The 20,807-nt window shown below is 40.8% G+C and overlaps 1 protein-coding gene across 2 annotated transcripts; it reads right to left on the bottom strand.

Annotated features, from left to right (window-relative positions):
- Positions 1-47: 47 nt before the first annotated feature.
- Positions 48-12,478, bottom strand: LOC129851203 (ADP-ribosylation factor-like protein 8B-A). Of its 2 annotated transcripts, none has more exons than XM_055917581.1 (7): positions 12,199-12,478; positions 6,729-6,809; positions 6,552-6,625; positions 5,196-5,289; positions 5,006-5,073; positions 2,516-2,586; positions 48-2,306 (listed from the first exon to the last, which is right to left on the bottom strand). In XM_055917581.1, exons 1-7 carry the CDS (start codon positions 12,319-12,321, stop codon positions 2,257-2,259), a joined length of 561 nt encoding a protein of 186 aa, XP_055773556.1. In that variant the 5' UTR covers positions 12,322-12,478; the 3' UTR covers positions 48-2,256. The 2 variants fall into 2 exon arrangements, with proteins under 2 accessions (XP_055773556.1, XP_055773557.1); XM_055917582.1 differs by lacking the exon at positions 12,199-12,478 and adding an exon at positions 10,707-11,069.
- Positions 12,479-20,807: the final 8,329 nt, after the last annotated feature.

The raw sequence follows: 20,807 nt of genomic DNA, 5'->3' as shown, positions 1-20,807 counted from the left end.
ACTATTGGTAGTAGGCTATGATTATTAGTACAATGAGTGTAGTCAAATGTTGTCCTTAATTTTAATGACAAAGTTCATCTTTAAGCATAGTTTACGTTTTTTATCCACCCAGATAACATATTTACAAAATAATTCCAAAGTATTGACACCATAAATATATATTTCAAAAATGCGCCACAGAAAATATCGCAACTGAGGGTGAACGATAACAGTACAATGTCTAAATTAAAAAGCATGCCTTTTCATTTCTTGAATATATAGCAGTGGTGTTTTCTCTTTGCTCAGGAAGGCACACTTTGCATGATGTTTGCTTCAGAGATGAGATATTGCACAAGGCACTTTGAATTCTGCCACTCTCTCTCAGCTCATTGACCGCAGTAGACATAATTCCACTGAGGCAAATTACAAACAAGGCTGATAACCACACAACCAACACACTATCTTGACCATCAGTACATTAATATAAAATATCCATATACGCTCACATAAGTAAAAAATCTTAACAGCTTGATATTTGTACAGACCTAGCTACTGAACTATTTACATAATTCATTGCTAAAAAAAAAAAAAGAAATTTCCAAGACAAACATTTTTGATTTGGCAAAAAAAAGGCAAAGGCCATAAAGCAGTTAATCTCACAGTAGAAGATGACAGAGACAAGACGGGAAACCAGACAGTCCATTTACTTTCCCAGTGACTTATATTAACATACACTATAAATACAAGCGTATGAGGACACCCCTTCAAATTAGTGGATTTGTCTATTTCAGCCACACCCGTTGCTGACAGGTGTATAAAATAAAGCACACCGCCATGCAATCTCCATAGACAAACATTGGCAGTGGAATGGCACGTACTGAAGAGCTCAGTCACTTTCAATGTGGCACCGTCATAGGATGCCACCTTTACAAGTCAGTTCGTCAAATTTCTCCCCTGGTCAACTAAGTGATGTTTTTGTGAAGTGGAAACTTCTTTGAGCAACAACGGCTCAGTGGTAGGCCACACAAGCTCACAGAACGGGACTGCCGTCTGTATTCAGTTGCAACACTCAATGCCGAGTTCCAAACTGCCTCTGGAAGCAACATCAGCACAAGAACTGTTCGTCAGGAGCTTCATGAAATGGGTTTCCCATGGCCAAGCAGCCGCACACAAGCCTAAGATCATCATGCACAATGCCAAGCGTTAGCTGGAGTGGTGTAAAGCTTGCCACGATTGGACAATGAAGCAGTGGAAACGCGTTCGAGTGATGAATCACACTTCATCCTCTGGCAGTCCGACGGACAATTCTGGGTTTGGCAGATGCCAGGAAAGTTCTACTTGCCCAAATGCATAGTGCCAGCTGTAAAGTTTGGTGGAGGAGGACTAATGGTCTGGTGCTGTTTTTCATGGTTCAAGTTAGGCCCCTTAGTTCCAGTGAAGGAAAATCTTAACACTACAACATACAATGACATTCTAGATAATTCTGTGCTTCCAACTTTATGGCAACAGTTTGGGGAAGACCCTTTCCTGTTTTAGCATGACAATGTCCCCGTGCACAAAGCGAGGTCCATACAGAAATGGTTTGTCGAGATCGGCGTGGAAGAACTTGACTGGCCTGCACAGAGCCCTGACCTCAACACCATCAAACACCTTTTTTGATGAATAGGACCGCCGACTGCGAGCCAGGCCTAGGAGGGAGGGACCAACTCCATATTAATGCCCATGATTTTGGAATGAGATGTTCGACAAGCAGGTGTCCACATACTTTTGGTCATGTAGTGTATGTCTGTTATTTTCCCTATAGCTTCACACAGGACTGTCTGGAGAACATGTATAATGATGAGGCCCCAGTCAGTGGCTAAACAACCCATCCTGAGGGTGTAGGATCGCTACACTAGTGTTATAGACAGTTGGACTTACTGGTGTGGGAAACGCCTGTCGTTCAGCCAATAGAATGAAAAAGGCAGACAGACTAAACCTCTCTCTGTTCAGGAGACTGAAGTAGCACCTCATGGCAGAGGTGTAATGCCCATTCTGTGACTCATGGGATGCGGTATTTGGTATTGACCAGGGGCTACCATCTTTTAGTAGTGCAGTGGTATAGGGTTTTGTGGGGGAGAATCATTGGATAAAATTAGAACAGGGAGTAACAGGCAGGGGGCACAGTGCAGCATCGAAGCTGGAGGGAACACTGTACATGTGTGAACAGAGAGTGAACAGGGTGTGGCATGAGGGTAACATTGAAGATAGAGCTGGGAGAACAGAGTTCCGGTACTTTCAGCTTCTCCCAGATTTGGAGTGTTGGATGAGCCACTGCAGTGTGATATCTGGAAGGCAGGAGACGCATGGGGGTCAGTGAGACAGGAGAGACAGCAGGTGAAACACGAGATGCCTACAGTGGTGGGTAAGTATGATTCGGGATACACAGGTTTATATGTAGCCACTTTGGGTGCACCATGTTATTGTTCATTTGTTTCCTCTCCTCCAGCCTTCCATTCAGACAAGCAAACTGTTCCACCATCACCATCTTACTCACCTATGTTGTCTCTCGCTTTGCAGGAAATAGAGTAGCAGCAAATCTCTCTGTCTTGAATAGCTGCCAAGTTCCTGTAGAAAGAAAGCGGCAAAAAAAAAACTGATAACCTGCTATCAACTGTTATGTTGGTGTTAATATTAACTGGCCAACAGAGGGAGCTGTTTCCTTTTGAAAACCTGTATAATTTCTAAAAGCAGTACAGTACTAGCAAGGAGTTTCTAAACCCAGAGGTGCAACATCGCAAGACTTCTGGGACAAGACGTCTGGGAAACCTTGCGAAGCAGATCAGGCTGGGGTTTGGGGTTTGAGAAGTGAAACATTCTTCCTTAGTTCATTTTCTCAAAATGTAAAGGCACAACATTCGAGCCAATGACTTAAGTAGTTAGTGTTGAGTGACTAGTGCTTTTGAGATCGGTTTGGTTTTGATTCGATTATTGAAAAAAATCACGGTTTTGCATTATGTCGGTTGAATGCTGTAAAACAGAATAAAACAATGAATAAAAGTCCCATGATGGTAGTGACTACCCATTACTGCTTATCACTTATTAACCATCATTTATTCACATTACTATACTTTAATAAAATATTTCAGTTGTGTATATTACATTTGTTTTATTTGATGACTTTATTACTTAATTCCAAGTCATCTCTATAGAGCTGCTGCCCATGCTGTCTGACAAAATTTATATTTTAGTAGTTCTTCAAAGTAAATAGCGCTTACTTTTTATGGCTTTTGAATACTAACTATCAATCACTTAGATCATGTATTTTCAGGTAAAGATGCCTAGCGAAGCAACTGCTCTCTCTTTCTCCCTCTCTCCTAACGTAGCAGGCATAAAAGGAACACACAGACCAGACAAGAAGGCGCGCAATGGATTATGGTAATTGTAGTTCATTACCAAGCATTGAGCTCACAGGAAAAAAAACTGAATGAAAGGGAATTCAAATAATTGAAACGTCGGCAAAATTAGTTGTTTAAGACCCGAAAAATGACAAAGGTTGGTCAATCGCTCAGTGCTATAAGTAGTTGAACATGTTATTACTCCAACCTCGTGAAAGTGACAAACTGGCATGCTTTCATCCCCACCCCATCTGGCCTGTAAATGTACAGTTTGGCACAAGACAACCTCAAAACCCGATGACGTGTTTCTGCGCATGAGCTTAGCTAGCCAACGTCGCCTACAAGCGCGATCAGGGATTTCTACTGGTGAAGCAGTTTGTGCCCATCTTCATACTGTACTGTATTTGGTACAAGTGACAAAAGAATGAAATGTTTCTCTATGAAAAAGGAGAACAAAGCTTATAAAAAAGGCATGCCTAGAAAAAGTCACAAACTTCTCTTCTAAAATAAAACCATTAGGTCTTTGCTGATGTGAGATTAGTAAAAGGATAGCAGTGTTCAAAACTTCAAGAATGGCAACTAATCTTCCAAGGTAATTATGGTCATAAATATAGATTTGAAAAAATAACAATAGAAAATGTGACTACAATATCTAACTTCTTGGGGACCTGACCAAATTCACATAGAAATGTAAGTTATAGATCTTTCATTCTCATTGAAACCGAGTCAAAGCGGTAGATCTGTTCTGTGCGCTATTTCAATGCTTTCCGTTTTTTAAGTTTAGTTTTTGTACTTTTGGTTTTGTACACCAGCTTCAAACATCCAAAACAACATTATTTTTAGTTATTGCAAAGGTATTTCACAGCGGTTTAGATGGTACAATGATTCTCTACACAATGGACTGCTTGTTTTGTCACAAACTGAATTTATGGCAAATTATTAGAATTTTAGAAACCAGGAAATTGTGGAATGATTTCTGCATAGTGCATCTTTAAATAAGTAATTGTGTGTGATGAATTTTTACATTTACATTTAAGTCATTTAGCAGACGCTCTTATCCAGAGCGACTTACAAATTGGTGCATTCACCTAATGACATCCGATGAATGTCTTTGTACTGTTACTATATTAGTCTATCCATCTTGAAGTGGATAAGCACAGCCAAGGACACAGCATGGAAGAAAACTGAAAAGCTCTTGTTTAAAAGTTTGTAGAAGAAACAATTGTGACATCAGTGATGCCATCACCATTTCATAAGTACCCTGTTAAACCTTAAATATTATGAAAAGCACATGATCAGAATATACAAAGGCCCTAACTCACAATGGCAATGTTCAATATCCATCTCCAGACTTTTCAAATCGGGGAGGGGGGGAACCACAATGGAAATAAGTCTGACTTTGTGATATCCCCATCACTTTTTAAAATGTATGTACAGTGTGTATACATGTGTTGGCAATAAAAATCAATCAAGGCACAGTAAGAGAGGGACCCTTCCTCCGTCATTTAGTTAGAATGAGTATACTCAACTTTAAAAAAGGGGATGTAGAGTTGATTCACAGTACCTCAGCTCAGATGGATCAGATGCTGTGTGATTACTACTGTGGGTTTACTACTAGGAAACACCTCATCTTTTCTCTTCATACTTACATGTTTTCAATGAGCTGCTTCTCATCTAGAGCACTGGGGATATCTCCTTTGTTACCAAGAACCAAAATCTAAAAAGCCAAACCACAGTTTAGCTCATGTGGCAGAAATGCTTGCTGATCATATTAAGAAACTCTTGTCATTTACATGAATTCATTCAATTCAGCAGTTTCAGAAGTGTAGGCTTACTTACAGGAATTCCTTGCAACTGAGGCTTGTCTAACAAATTGTGCAGCTCATTCCTGGAAGCCTCCACCTTCTCACGGTCAGCTGCATCCACCATGTATCTAAAGAAATCAAATATTTAAAAGACATGGCACAAGTTTCCAAACGCATAGAAAATAATGTTATGTATACTGTAAAGAATTGGACGTGCTCAAAACGTACCCAACTCAATATTCGACCACTGACTGGTATTCACTGAACGTGTCTCTTAAAACTTCTCTAGGGTAGGGGGCAGCATTCGGAATTTTGGATGAAAAGCATGCCCAAATTAAACTGCCTGCTTCTCGGGCCCAGAAGATATGATATGCATATAAGTGGTAGATTTCGATAGAAAACACCCGAAAGTTTCCAAAACTGTTAAAATAGTGTCTGAGTATAACAGAACTGATTTGGCAGGTGAAAACCTGAGAAAATCCATTCAGGAAGTAGGATTTATTTTTGGTTTTGTAGTTTTTATTCAATGCCATTACAGTATCCATTGACTTAGGACTCAAATTGCAGTTCCTATGCCTTCCACTCGATGTCAACAGTCTTTAGAAATTGTTTCAGGCTTGTATTCTGAAGAATGAGGGAGTAAGAGCAGTCTGAATGAGTGGACCCTGCCGTGTCAGAGCTTTTTCATGAGCGCGACCGAGAGAGTGCCTTTCATGTTTACCTTTTATATTGACAACGTTATTGTCCGGTTGAAATATTATCGATTATTTAGGCTAAAAACAACCTGAGGATTGAATATAAAAATTGTTTGACATGAACTTTACGGATACAATTTGGATTTTTTTGTCTGCCTGTTGTGACTGCGTTTGAGCCTGTGGATTACTGAACAAAACGCGAGCAAAACGGAGGTTTCTGGATATAAAGAGACTATCGAACAAAAGGAACATTTTAGTAAATTAATGTCTTCTGAGTGCAACCATATGAAGATCATTAAAGGTAAGGGATTAATTGTCTCTATTCCTGACTTGTGTAACTCTTCTACTTGGCTGGTTACTGTTTGTAATGACTTGTCTGCTGGGCTATGTTCTCAAATAATCGTAAGGATGCTTTCGCCGTAAAGCATTTTTTAAATCTGACACCGTGGTTGGATTCACAAGAAGTTTATCTTTAAACCTATGTAAAATGTTTTGTTTTCTGAATTTTTATAATGAGTATTTCTGTATTTGAATTTGGAGCCCTGCAGTTTCACTGGCTGTTGAAGAGGTGGGGCGCTAACGTCTCACGTACCCTAGAGATTAAGACAAACAGAACAATCAACAGTCCTGTACACTTCCTGAATTTAAATTGTACCCATGCAGACTGACAGGAAAGGACCAACTCAGATACTCACACAATTGCGTTAACTCCCCGACAGTAACGTTCCCACATGCTCCTGAACCTCGGCTGCCCTCCTATATCCCAGATCTGGAAAAGCAGAGGTCCCACATTTTTTTTATCATGCAGTAGGTATAGATTGCCACTGTGAAACAGTACAGTAGCCTACATACTGTAGTGACTGAAGACCTACCTTGATGTTAACGTTGCCTTTTGTGACCTTCCTCATGTTGAATCCTACTGTAGGGATCATGTCTTCACTAAAATGCCCAGACTAAACAAGAAGAGAAAAGACCATTGATCACCTTTGAGTGATTGTACAAGCTGAGCTGACATGGAACAGGCTGAGCTGACATGGAACAAACATGGAAAAGCTAGGTCAGTGTTCCTAATTCTAACATGTCCTCTGGAATTGCCACCTGTATACAAGGCCTAACTAAAATGGTATACCAGAGACATAAACCAAATTGTCGTGGCTGGGTTGCATTCGTAAATTCACACTGGCTATCTACTCAGATTTGACATCACTCGTCTGAGTGTGCCAGAGCGCGAAATAACTGATGAATTTACGAATGCCCAACACCCGATGAATAACACCAGCAGCATACCATCCTGCATACCACTGCTGGCTTGCTTCTGAAGCTAAGCAGGGTCGGTCCTGGTCAGTCCCTGGATGGGAGACCAGATGCTGCTGGAAGTGGTGTTGGAGGGCCAGTAGGAGGCACTCTTTCCTCTGGTCTAAAAAAGATCCCAATGCCCCAGGGCAGTGAAATATGTTTGGAATGCAGACAGGTTTCAGGTTTTAAAGGAGACAATTTGTCTGTTTGTCACCAAAGCCCCATATACCACTGCGACCTGTATGCTCTTGTCAACTGGCCCTCGCTACATATTCGTCGCCAGACCCACTGGCTCCAGGTCATCTATAAGTCTTTGCTAGGTAAAGCTCCGCCTTATCTCAGCTCACTGGTCACCATAACAGCACGCACTCCAGCAGGTATATCTCACTGGTCATCCCCAGAGCCAACACCAACTTTGGCGGCCTTTCCTTCCAGTTCTCTGCTGCCAATGACTGGAACGAATTGCAAAAATCGATGAAGTTGGAGACTTATATCTCCCTCACCAACTTTAAGCATCAGCTATCTGAGCAGCTTACCGATCGCGGCTGCTGTACACAGCCTATCTGTAAATAGCCCACCCAACTACCTACCTCATCCCCATATTGTTTTTTACACACCACTATTTCTACTTGCACATCATCTGCATATCTATCACTTCAGTGTTAATTTGCTAAATTGTAATTACTTCGCTACTATGGCCTATTTATTGCCTTACCTCCTTACTCCATTTGCACACACTCTATATAGATTTTTCTATTGTGCTATTGACTGTACTTTTGTTTATCCTATGTGTAAATCTGTGTTGTTTTGTCACACTGCTTTGCTTTATCTTGGCCAGGTCGCAGTTGTAAATGAGAACTTGTTCTCAACTGGCCTACGTGGTTAAATAAAGGTGAAATAAATAAAAATCTTCTATCGCCTAAGAACCCTGTCTTATGAGAATAGGTGCAGGGAGGGAGAGGGAATTTAAAGGTCCAATGCAGCCATTTTTTTTACGCAATATTACATAATTTCTGGGTAACAATTAAGTACCTTGTGATTGAAACATTTACATTTTTAAAAATAGCTTCTTAGCAATTTCTCAAGCAATAATTGTGCTAGGACTGACTGGGAGTGGTCTAAGTGGGGAGGGGAAAACTGAAAACTAGCCATTATTGGCAAATCAACTTTCAAACAGCTCTTACACTAAAAAGGGCATTTTCATAATATTATTCCAACCGCAGTGTGGAAATATAAAACATAGGATTATCACGTTTTTGAATGCACTGGGCCTTTAAAAGAGCAATGCGAATGGTGTCTTTTTAGCCAACCCTAAATCATAGGCTACACTCGATGACAGAGAAACAATTGAAGTCATTCTGCAGTCAACTGTCTTTGCCCTTTACTTGAACCCAAACAGTCTCTGAGCAAGACATATGCTTTGTCTGCCGCACACTAGTAACCACACGACTTGATTAGTCATCTGACCAGGTCAAAGTAGAAGTGAGTGCAGTGGTCTCGTGAGTGAAGCCTGGCCGGAAACACCACCACCCTAACATATTACAACTAACCACATGGGCACCTCCCCATCAACGGCATGCATCTCATTCACTACAACACTGACTGACTCAGAATAAGTCAGTAGTGTTACTCTACATCCTATAAGAAATACCTGGAATTATAGGCTACGTGGAAAAGTTTAGGTGTTTATTATATTGGTAGGAACAGAATGCCTGGGTGTTTTGAGGCAAGAATGCTGCTGAAGGGAATCAGAGCACCGAATGGAGTGGATGGAATGATAAATCATGTGTTTATGTGTTTGATACCACTCTATTCCAGCCATTATTGTGAGCCGTCCTCCCCTCAGCAGCCTCCACTGCATAGGTCCTCAAGTTCATCTCATTCTGTTGGAACTGTTCTGGTCAGCTAGCATCTTTCTGTCTTTGATCTTGCACATTCAAACTGCTGTGATGTCAAGAGGAAAGGATCACGATTTCCAAAGCCTAATAATCAGCTTTTGAGAAATCCTATTTGTAACACTAGTGACAAAATGATTGCATAAGAGACCCTGGCCTGTTTGTTTAGCCAACACAACTAGCTGAACATCAAATTCATTGGCCGGGTACACAGTTTAGCGGGTGTTAGCTGTAAGTCATTGAGAGTGAAGACCATTGTTGCATTCTGACCAGGGGCCTATTCGTTAAGACGATTCTGTTGCAAACAAAACTGGGCGGGACCTACCTGAATTTGTCCAATAAAAACTGTTGTTTTACTTGTTTGGACCAATGATTACACCCCTGGGGTAAACAACAGACTGCTGCAACGTAATTGGCTGAACGGGATACGCAAACAACCCGGAAGTAGCCTTAGCCACTCTAACACAGGCTGCAGTCTAAACACTTTATTTGTACCCCCTCAGCCCTTGCGCTAGTCACCTTCCCTCGGTGGAATCCCAGCCGAAAACCGGATGCAGTTTAATTGCCATCTTAAGTGGTAGGTCCAATTCACTAACGTTGCCCCCTCGGCACTCGATTTAGCTCGAGGGAGCAAGTGAACAACTTTGGTCACTTGCGGGGTTGATTTGACCCACAATTCAATGCAAACTGTAGTCACATTTTGAAATATGGTGGCCACGAAGTGTCAAATTTAATCCACAAGGCTTTCAGAAAAAGTATGAAGCTTGCTAAAAAATATATATACATTGATTTTAGCATTGGAAAATTGGCTTAGTCTCATTGTAAGGAACCTATAAAACGTAGCTAGATTCATAAAACTTGGGGAACTCTGAAATGTAATGGAATAAATTACCAAACTATAAAACTAGCTAACCAGCTATGGGTAACTGTAGCTAGCTACATGACAGGAGTGCTAACTAGATACATTAGCTTACTATGTACATTAATAGCTTTAGGTTGGTTGTTTTTAAGGTCAACATCAAGATTTCCAACAAGGCCGTTGCCTCTCCTATCATCCCTCTTCCTCACTTGGGAAAGGGCCATTTAAGGTACACTCGGACGTGACGATGTAAAACGTCATTCTAGGTCCGAGGGCTGTTTACTTTGGCTGCGTTTCAAACTCATGACAAGCCCTCGTCCACTCACCCTTGCCTTATGCCCTTGGGGGAATCTCCGCAACCATATTGGTCGTTGGTCCAAATGATTAGCCAAGCAAGGTAAGTTTGCAACACAAGCCCTTGTTTTCAATGGAGTTTGCGAGTGTACAATTATGTTCACTAATGGGCTTGAAACGCAAAGTAATTCAATTCGCAATGATTGTACATCCGCCAAAACATAAAACCTCAACGTAAATATGGAGTCAACATACACGTATAAGTAAAAAATGTAAATAAGTTAGAAATTGTGCTACTAATGCACATGACGGTAATTATGTTTGGTTAGCTTTTGGGAATTGTAGAAATAAAACATCCTTCAGAAGTTCCATGTAGGCAGACTAACATTATTTAGGTAATTAATTTGCTAGCTATCATACAGTAGGCATATAATAATTATATTTAATGTAAGTAGACATACAACCATAATTGACTATCGCATTTAAGGCACCCACAAGCTACCTACCGGTGGCTGAAAACACAATCGCGGGATGAACGAGTGACGAATTTCCGGGCAAGGGCAGTGCATTTAAAAATCATTCCTTCCTCCCTCGCCTTGCAAGTGTATACTCGTCAGACATCATGATACATATACGTCATCAGTGTTTGGAATGCAGCCACGGTGTTGGAAAATAGTAGTTTTTTCAGACAGTGTTTGCGGTCTAAACACTTTAGACAAACCCTATCCCTTCAGCCCTCAAATTAAGTGGACACTACTGAGGTCGTTTTACGATGTCTGACGAGTAACGTTATACACTTGCAGGGCAAGGGAGGAAAAAATAATTTAAATGGATCACCCTTGGCCGGAAAGTCATCACTCGATGATTGTGTTCAGCCACCGGTGGCTTATGGGTGCTTCATATGCACTACAGTCAATTATGAGTGCATGTCTACTTAAATTAAATATATAATTAATATACACCTAACGTTACTGTATGATAGCTAGCAAATGTATTAGCTAAATGACGTTAGCCTGCCTAGCTGGAACTTCTAAAGGAAAAACATTATTTCTACAATTTCCAAAAGATAACCAAACAAAAACATTTACTTTTTACGAGACTGCTTGTGCATTAGTAGCACATGTCTAACTAATTTGCATTCGTTTTTACTTACGTGTACGTTGACTTCTCCATTGATGTTGTTTTTAAGTTTTCGCTGACTTTTTTTTAGCGGATGTACAATCGCCGCGAATTGAATTATGGGAAGTTTCAGGCCCCGGAGTGAACATAATTAAACACTCACAAAACCCAATAAAAACGAGCGCCTTACATTGCAGACTTCCCTTGCTTGGCCAATCCAGTTGGACCGGATTCCCCCAAGGGCATGTGGTAGAGGGTGTCGTTTAAGTGTTTGGAAAGCAGCCACGGTGGAAAATAGTTTGTATTTACCACGTTTTTTTTTTTTTTTTATCAGCGCAGCATTATTTTATGAACGAGCTGGTCACTGGGGGGCACGAGTGTATCACTAGCTGGGTAGATTACATTTGGACGTCAGAAAACATGACTACAGGAATAATACCGCCCTGTTGTGGGCATTAAGGCTGTTGCTTGGCCTGTTGTACCTAGTAAAAAGGCTAATTAGCTAGTTAATCCAGACGTTTTAGGAATAAACCTAGACTAGCGAGCAAAATAATATTTAGCCAAATTCCCAAAAAGTGGTTGAACAGTCTGATTATATTGCCAACAAACCACTAAAGACATCTAACTAGCAGTAGATATCTAGTTTGGAAGGTTAGCCGCGAAGTATGACTTGTGCTATTGTACGTTAACGTTAGCCACTGTAGCTGGCTGACTTTGCGTAAAACAATTGTCAGATAGGCAATCAATAATATAGATAGCAGAGGGACGATACTAAATCGATATTGCTTAAGTCGCTAACTTACCTAGTTAGTGCTTACGTAACTAGAAAGCTACTATAACTAACTGCTAACATTAGCTACCAGCAAAATAAAAACTTACAGCTATAACGTTAACAAATGTGGTTTTCCCAGAGTGTTGAAGTCCAACCAGAGTCAACTCCATCTCCTCTTTCCAAAAGAGGGACTTGAACCAGTCCAAAAGCTGGTTTATGAATGCCAGCATCTTGAAATTGATATTACCACTCAACTTCGACAGAAAACGACCAGTGTTGTGGCGTTCGCACAAGTGTAGAGGAAATGCTTAGTGCTGTCATATGACTTGCGACCGCGCACGATGGACTCTTCCTTTCTTTAGTCTCTTCATATGCGGTCACTGGGTGAATCTCAATTGTATCCTCGTTGCGTCCTCTGTATTCCCTCCTTCTCAAAACCCATTGGATGAGAAAGTCAGAAGTCCCGCCTTTCTGACATTATCCTCCAATGGGTTTAGGAGGCAAGGAGAGGATGCAAGGAAGATATTGCGATTCTCCCACTCTTCTAATTCTGTCCAGTGTCCACCCTTCCTTCCTTGCGCCCTTAACTATGCTCAATTTTGATCGTTTCTATCTATCCTTCCAATTTTGATAGATTTGCGAACACTGTCACAATGTTCAGCAGCCTATCGTGCACTGCTTGATAAAACAAATCACAAATACTTATCTTAACTACCTCTTCCCCTACTGTATTTATTTATTTATCTCCTTTGCACCCCATTATTTCTATTTCTACTTTGCACATTCTTCCACTGCAAATCTACCATTCCAGTGTTTTACTTGCTATATTTTATTTACTTTGCCACCATGGCCTTTTTTTGCCTTTACCTCCCTTATCTCACCTCATTTGCTCACATCGTATATAGACTAATTTTTCTACTGTATTATTGACTGTATGTTTGTTTTACTCCATGTCTAACTCTGTTGTTGTATGTGTCGAACTGCTTTGCTTTATCTTGGCCAGGTCGCAGTTGTAAATGAGAACTTGTTCTCAACTTGCCTACCTGGTTAAATAAAGGTGAAATAAATAAAATTATAAAATTGTTCATTTATTCTTAAACAAAAAAGTACAGTAATAAGCCTTTTTATGATCTGTACAGGGAAACACCTTTGTAGAAGGTCACATTTTATAGGCAATCATACCCACTTATACAATCAAGTGAATCGACACAATAGCCTACACATTGTTAATGGAACTTATATTAATTTGACATTGATTGCATTGATTTCACTTGTTCAAATCTTGTTTAAAAAAAGAAAGAAAGTAATATCAGGAATTAGAAGATGCCTCTACATGTTTTTGTCATAGCTGAGAGAACAGTTAATGTTCATATCAGTAATTTACATGAGTATTATTATTACTCTTAAGAAATAGTAAAAAAAAAAAAATGTATTAATTGTGCAAAAAAAGTAAGAAAAGCTGTAGAAATAATAATTAGTATTGATGAAAGACTGCACAAATGAAGGAAGCAAGCGATAAACAAGATTACAAAATACAGGGGAATTATAGGTGGCTTAATGCACGTTGTTTCTGTAGAAGACTTGAATTTGTTCACTTGAGACTAGCTGCCATGCTATCTCTGAAATAAAAGCACTCCTGCAACACATGTCAGATCATACAGTGGAGATGCTTTCCATTGACAGCAGACTCTGGCTGGCATGGTCCTTGGTACAAGCCTACTGGATGAGCAGGCCACCACTCTCCTCCTTTGACAGCGGGCAGACACATATATCTGAGGAAGCGATGGAAGTACTTGTAGCAGGGCAGTTCACTAAGGGAGAAAGGGTTGTGAAAAGGTTGTTTTGAACACATCACTATTTTAACTTGAACTTTACATCTGAATACTGTAATTAATTTGAGGATACAATGTTGCCTATGCTTTATGTTCCAAAGACTTTCAAAATGACCGACACACCGTGTCAACGACTTAACCTATTCTATTGTTGGCTACTCACTGGCTTTAAGCTTCTTGTGTCTGATTATCCTGATGCAGGCTTGAGTGAGGAACACCAGGAGGGTGACAGTAAAGAAGAAGACGCCAATGGCCAGAATCAGCTGAATGGAACACCCGTCCTCTTTGCTTCCTGTCGCTGATGAACAGTCAAACAATTAGATCTACCCAAATAAACTACATGGCCAAAAGTGTGGACGCCCCTTCAAATTAGTGGTTTCGGATATTTCAGCCACACCCGTTGCTGACAGGTGTATAAAATTGAGCACACAGCCATGCAATCTCCATAGACAAACATCGGCAGTAGAATGGCCCATACTGAAGAGTTCAGTGACTTTCAACATGGCACCGTCATAGGATGCCACCTTACCAACAAGTCAGTTTGTCAAATTTCTGCTCTGCTAGAGCTGCCTCTGTCAAATGTAAGTGTTTTTATTGTGTAGTGGAAACTTCTAGGAGCAAAAACGGTGCAAAGTGGTAGGCACACAAGCTCACAGAACGGAACCGCCGAGTACTGAAGTGCGTACAGTGTAAAAATCATCTGTCCTCAGTTGCAACACTCACTACCGAGTCCCAAACTGCCTCTGGAAGCAACAACAGCACACAAACTGTTCATTGGGAGCTTCATGAAATGGGTTTCATTGGCCGAGCAGCCAAACACAATTCTAAGCTCAGCATGTGCAATGCCAAGTGTCGTCTGGAGTGGTGTAAAGCTCGCCGCTATTGGACTCTGGAGCAGTGGAAATGCATTCTTTGGAGTGATGAATCATGCTTCACCATCTGGCATTCCGACGGACAAATCTGGGTTTGGCGGATGCCAGGAGAACGCTACCTGCCCAACTGGATAGTGCCCACTATATATTTTGGTGGAGGACGAATAATGGTCTGGGGCTGTTTTTCATGGTTCGGGCTAGGCCCCTTAGTTCCAGTAAAGGAAAATCTTAACGCTACAGCATACAATGACATTCTAGACGATTCCATACAGAAAGGGTTTGTCGAGATTGGTGTGGAAGAACTTGACTGGCCTGCACAGAGCTGTGACTTCAACCCAATTGAACACCTTTGGGATCAATTGGAACGCCGACTGCGAGCCACATCTAATCGCCCAACATCAGTGCCCGACCTCACTAATGCTCGTGGCTGAAAGGAAGCATGTCCCCGCAGCAATGTTTCAACATATAGTGGAACGCTTTCCCAGAAGAGTGGAGGCTTTTATAGCATCAAAGGGGGGACTAACTTCATATTAATACCCATGATTTTGGAATTAGATTTTCGACAAGCAGGTGTCCATATACTTAGTATACATTGGAAATTACTTTGGATTGTGATTTGTCTGACTGTAATTGCCAACATACCATGTATGCCACATTTTGAGTTATGGGTCTTGTTCCCAGGGAAGATCACATCAAGTCCATGTGCACCACACCTGTTGGTGACAAGGTATTACAAGTTATTTTGGAGCCACTAGAAACATTTCACATGATAGAGGAGCTCTGCTAAAAGTGATATCTGGCTATTTTTCAAAACAGTGTTCTTACTGTGTCAATAGTTTGCAGTGACCATGTTCAGTGTCAGAGTATGTGTTATTAGGACATGGGACACATTTCCAAGTGTACTCCCTGGAACCTGTAAATGGAAAACATACTTCAGGTTAGCAGTGTATATCACTTCCCCGCATTAAGATGATGTTGTTTTTTGCTGCATCATTGTTTTTTGCTGAGTCAGTGACAGGTAGTAGAGGAAGGAAACATATGACAGTCTTACCTGTCCTTTTTAGTTCCTCCCCCTTGCGGCATTTATTTTCCTTTTCACATTTTGAGCAGACGTAGTCTGAGCACAGGAAACCAGAGCCACACGTACAGTTTGCATTTGCGGTTGAGGTGCACACTCTTGTGTAGACTGCCCAGAAAAGCAATGAGAGAAAGAAGACTACCAAGTGAGAGTCTAGTAATTCAATGGAGACATTTACAAACCATTACACGAATGAACAGTGTGAGCCTCTCTGTGTGCCTGCCCCAACTGCCACCGCTTTCCTGTTATTAGTTACTTTGACCATTGAGGGTCGATCAACAATCTAAGGGTAGGACGCTAATGATTTTTAAGAGCTAGACCAAAATAATGTTTTATTTATGTCACCTGTCATTCACAGGAGGTTGGTGGCACCTTAACTGGGGAGGACGGGCTTGTGGTAATGGCTGGAGCGTTATAAGTGGAATGGTATCAAACACATGGTTTCCAGGTGTTTGATACCATTCTATTTGCTCCATTCTGGTCATTATTGTGAGCCGTCCTCCTCTCAGCAGCCTCTTGTGCTGTCATCATAACCCTTACCTTGTTGGCATTTGAGGCATGGTTGACAGTCCTCAAAGCGGTCATTGGTCTCCGAGTAGAAGCCCACAGGGCAGTCACCACAGTCAGTTTTGGTGCTTGCTGTGCATTGCTTCTTCACAAATTTACCTATGAGCCAGCCAGTCAGAGATCAACTAAATATTAGTTCAGTTATATTCTTACATTAATAAAGTATTTGTCACATTGTGACAAAGAATTACAAGCAATGGATATATGTAAACATTTTTAACAAACACAGTATAGGGTGCCATCAAAACATTTACTGCAATAATCTGAAGGATTTAAATTTGGAATTATTGTTATCTTTTTATAATACCATTTATGTTTCCATGATCTCCACTCCACTGAGTTGTAGTTAGTTTTTAGCTTCTAACAGGCAAGTCTTACCTGGTGGACAAAGTTCACAACATTTGCCATCTTTCTCATATGAATCATTGCATTGTTGATCAGCTGCTAAAGCCATAGTCCAAAAATACAGAAGACAGATGACTGTCATATGGATGTACTGAGTGTCCATTATGTTTAACACATTCTCCTTTCTCCCCCGATTATTTTATGTACTGTATGCAGTGACGTCAGGTATCTCTCTCTGTGTGGGTGCGTGAGTGTGTGGTAAGCAATCTAGGAAGCAAGTGTTTCTGTGACGTTTATCCAGCTGAAGCAATCTATGATGTGTACAGTATGAATGGTGTGAGTTTGACAGTAGACCTAGGTACAGTGGGGCAAAAAAGTATTTAGTCAGCCACCAATTGTGCAAGTTCTCCCACTTAAAAAGATGAGAGAGGCCTGTAATTTTCATCATAGGTACACGTCAACTATGACAGACAAAATGAGAGAAAAAAATCCAGAAAATCACTTTGTAGGATTTTTTATGAATTTATTTGCAAATTATGGTGGAAAATAAGTATTTGGTCACCTACAAACAAGCAAGATTTCTGGCTCTCACAGACCTGTAACTTCTTCTTTAAGAGGCTCCTCTGTCCTCCACTCGTTACCTGTATTAATGGCACCTCTTTGAACTTGTTATCAGTATAAAAGACACCTGTCCACAACCTCAAACAGTCACACTCCAAATTCCACTATGGCCAAGACCAAAGAGCTGTCAAAGGACACCAGAAACAAAATTGTAGACCTGCACCAGGCTGGGAAGACTGAATCTGCAATAGGTAAGCAGCTTGGTTTGAAGAAATCAACTGTGGGAGCAATTATTAGGAAATGGAAGACATACAAGACCACTGATAATCTCCCTCGATCTGAGGCTCCATGCAAGATCTCACCCCGTGGGGTCAAAATGATCACAAGAACGGTGAGCAAAAATCCCAGAACCACACTGGGGGACCTAGTGAATGACCTGCAGAGAGCTGGGACCAAAGTAACAAAGCCTACCATCAGTAACACACTACGCCACCAGGGACTCAAATCCTGCAGTGCCAGACGTGTCCCCCTGCTTAAGCCAGTACATGTCCAGGCCCGTCTGAAGTTTGCTAGAGAGCATTTGGATGATCCAGAAGAAGATTGGGAGAATGTCATATGGTCAGATGAAACCAAAATATAACTTTTTGGTAAAAACTCAACTCGTCGTGTTTGGAGGACAAAGAATGCTGAGTTGCATCCAAAGAACACCATACCTACTGTGAAGCTTGGGGGTGGAAACATCATGCTTTGGGGCTGTTTTTCTGCAAAGGGACCAGGACGACTAATCCGTGTAAAGGAAAGAATGAATGGGGCCATGTATCGTGAGATTTTGAGTGAAAACCTCATTCCATCAGCAAAGGCAAACTTACACCGTCTCATTACTTTGCGTGAATGATATTGCTGAACTTTAAGCAATGCAAAATAATTTGTTTCTATTCTGTGGATGAAAGAGCTAGCATGAGCTGAAATCTATGTCCACCTTAAGGTATAGAACTGCCCACTGGGCGAAATGGGGGGCAAAAAACTGTGTGTTGCCCTTACCAGTAAAGACATGCTCTAGTACTTTGGCGACTAAAAATATATTTTTTAACACTAGAACTGCTGGACCTTGTTTGCCCCCCCCCCCCCCCCCCCCCTTCAAGCCAATTTTCAGTCATTCTGACTGCGACATTCTAACAGTGTAATTAACACATGTCATACATGCTATCTCAATAAATAATAATTTGGTTGTGTTTATGAAAACACACACACACCTTCTGAACATTTTTTTTAGACAGCCTCCTTTCTCGTCTGTCACTCTTTCATTCCTAACCCACCTATGTTGACTGCATCAGTTGTGAGACACAGGAACACGTCACAACTGTCACAACGCCTCTTCACAGTGACGTCAGCTGCAGATCAGGACCACAGGGAACACGAGGTAGGTGGTTGTGTGGGGCCCTAAATGTCACAATACCATCGTAGGCTACATACACAGCTATAGTTCCCCTTATTGAGTCCTCTTCTCAGCCGACAGAGCCATGGCACACACCACTCACTGCTGCCTACAACTAGGATCACACGTCACCTGGTCAACTCTACCCTTTAGTGGTGGAGACCCACTTTTATTTATTTTATAAATGTTTTATTTAACCTTTATTAAACTAGGCAAGTCAGTTAAGAACAAATTCTTATTTACGACGACAGCCTACTGGGGAACAGTGGGTTAACTGCCTTGTTCAGGGGCAGAACGGCAGATTTTTACCTTGTCAGCTCGGGGATTCGATCCAGCAACCTTTTGGTTACTGGACCAATGCTCGAACCACTAGGCCCAAAATTATTAAACTGTCTGGTTTAATTAACCTTTGATGTGCTCAGGTATATTGTTACATATACTGGTATATTTTTACAGGGGTGCAACTTTCACTGGGGATGGGGGGGACATGTTCCCCCCCACATTCTGAAATAGCGTTTTTGTTTCCCCCAGTTTTATCATCAGAATGTGATACAAAACGAGGCAACGGTGTGCTTTAGGACCATGAGGATGCCTCTGAGTGGTTGGGTAGGCTGTTTGGAGTGTTTATACAACTGGATTTTTTTTTTTAAATAACGTGTTGTCCCCCCCAAAAAGTTGCGCCCCTGTATTTTTATAAGCTCAGGTGTAGTGTTGCAAATATAACAGGTTGATTATGCTGATCAAAATGGAAGGAGTTACAAAAGCTTTTTACAGGAGTTACACAACATATGTCTGGTCCATGTTTACTGCTCATTTTAACCAGCCTTTGTCAAGTTGCTTATGTTTCTATAATTTTGGCCTTTTAAAGTGATTATGAATTTTGACACATTTCTGTAAGTTTATGTTTTGGTAGAAGCACATGCAGAAACAGAGCCATCATCAGTGTTGCATAAATTAATTATAGAGAGATCCTGATAAATTGCTAAAGGGCCTATGTCACAATCCCTCAAAGTTCCATAAAGGTATGATAATTCTAATTCCTAATTCTATGGGTGAAATTCTAACTACTACTGGAAGGTGTGGGCCACCAGGGGGCATTGGTCCTTTGGTGAGCTCACAACTGGTCCAGTCCAGTAATGGGATCCTGTGCTATTAAAAATGTTCCATCTATTAGATGAGGCTTTAAATCATGACCCTGAGGCTGAATGCATTTAGAAAAAAGGTTAAGGCTAACATGTTATTTTTTCGGTAACCTCAAGCCCAAATCAGTCTTAGTGGCTGATGTAGATTGAAATGTTTTTGATCACCCATCACTCATTTTCCATCCTATTATGCACACAATATCCCTTCATTTTGTAAAACTACATATCTACTACAACCACAGTAATGAACATTGCTGAGATATGTGAAAAGTGATGATTAAAAAGATAAAGTGGAAACTATCAGAACATGAAAAGTGATCAACAACATAAGATCTCGCTCGCGATGGCAGCCTATGTCTTTGAAATTATGGTTTCGATTGAAAACGTGAGTGGAAGTATCTCTCTCATTGAAAATAAGTAACAGACCTATAGCCTATCCACAGGGGGAAGACCCTACCCAGTGTCAGTGTCTGTAATGTAGTGATTCTTCTCTCTATACAACCTGATACTTCTGTTCTGGCTGGGTCTTAGTTTATGTAAATGTCTCAACTCCTAAGAAGGTGCATATTGACATTTCATTAATGTGAAAAAGTTTATTTGCAAAGACATAAACAACCACAACATTTAACACAATACACATTTTCAATATGTTGCCACATTATTTTGCCACCATAGCATTGTTTTCACATAATCTCCCCTGTAAATGTAACCAGACACCTGAAGGAACAGGAAGTAGTATTTATCATTATTTTGTCAGAAGCCCATTTGTGAAAATAACATAATATCTAGATCCCCCAGCGCAGCCGAGAACAATGCTATTGTTGACAAATAGATTGAAAACAAAGTCATGTCTAAAATGCTTTTCCATAATAACAGAACACATA

This window comes from Salvelinus fontinalis, chromosome 3, assembly GCF_029448725.1.
Source record: "Salvelinus fontinalis isolate EN_2023a chromosome 3, ASM2944872v1, whole genome shotgun sequence".
Taxonomy (NCBI): Eukaryota; Metazoa; Chordata; class Actinopteri; order Salmoniformes; family Salmonidae; genus Salvelinus; species Salvelinus fontinalis.
This window is presented reverse-complemented; position numbering and strand designations above follow the sequence as displayed.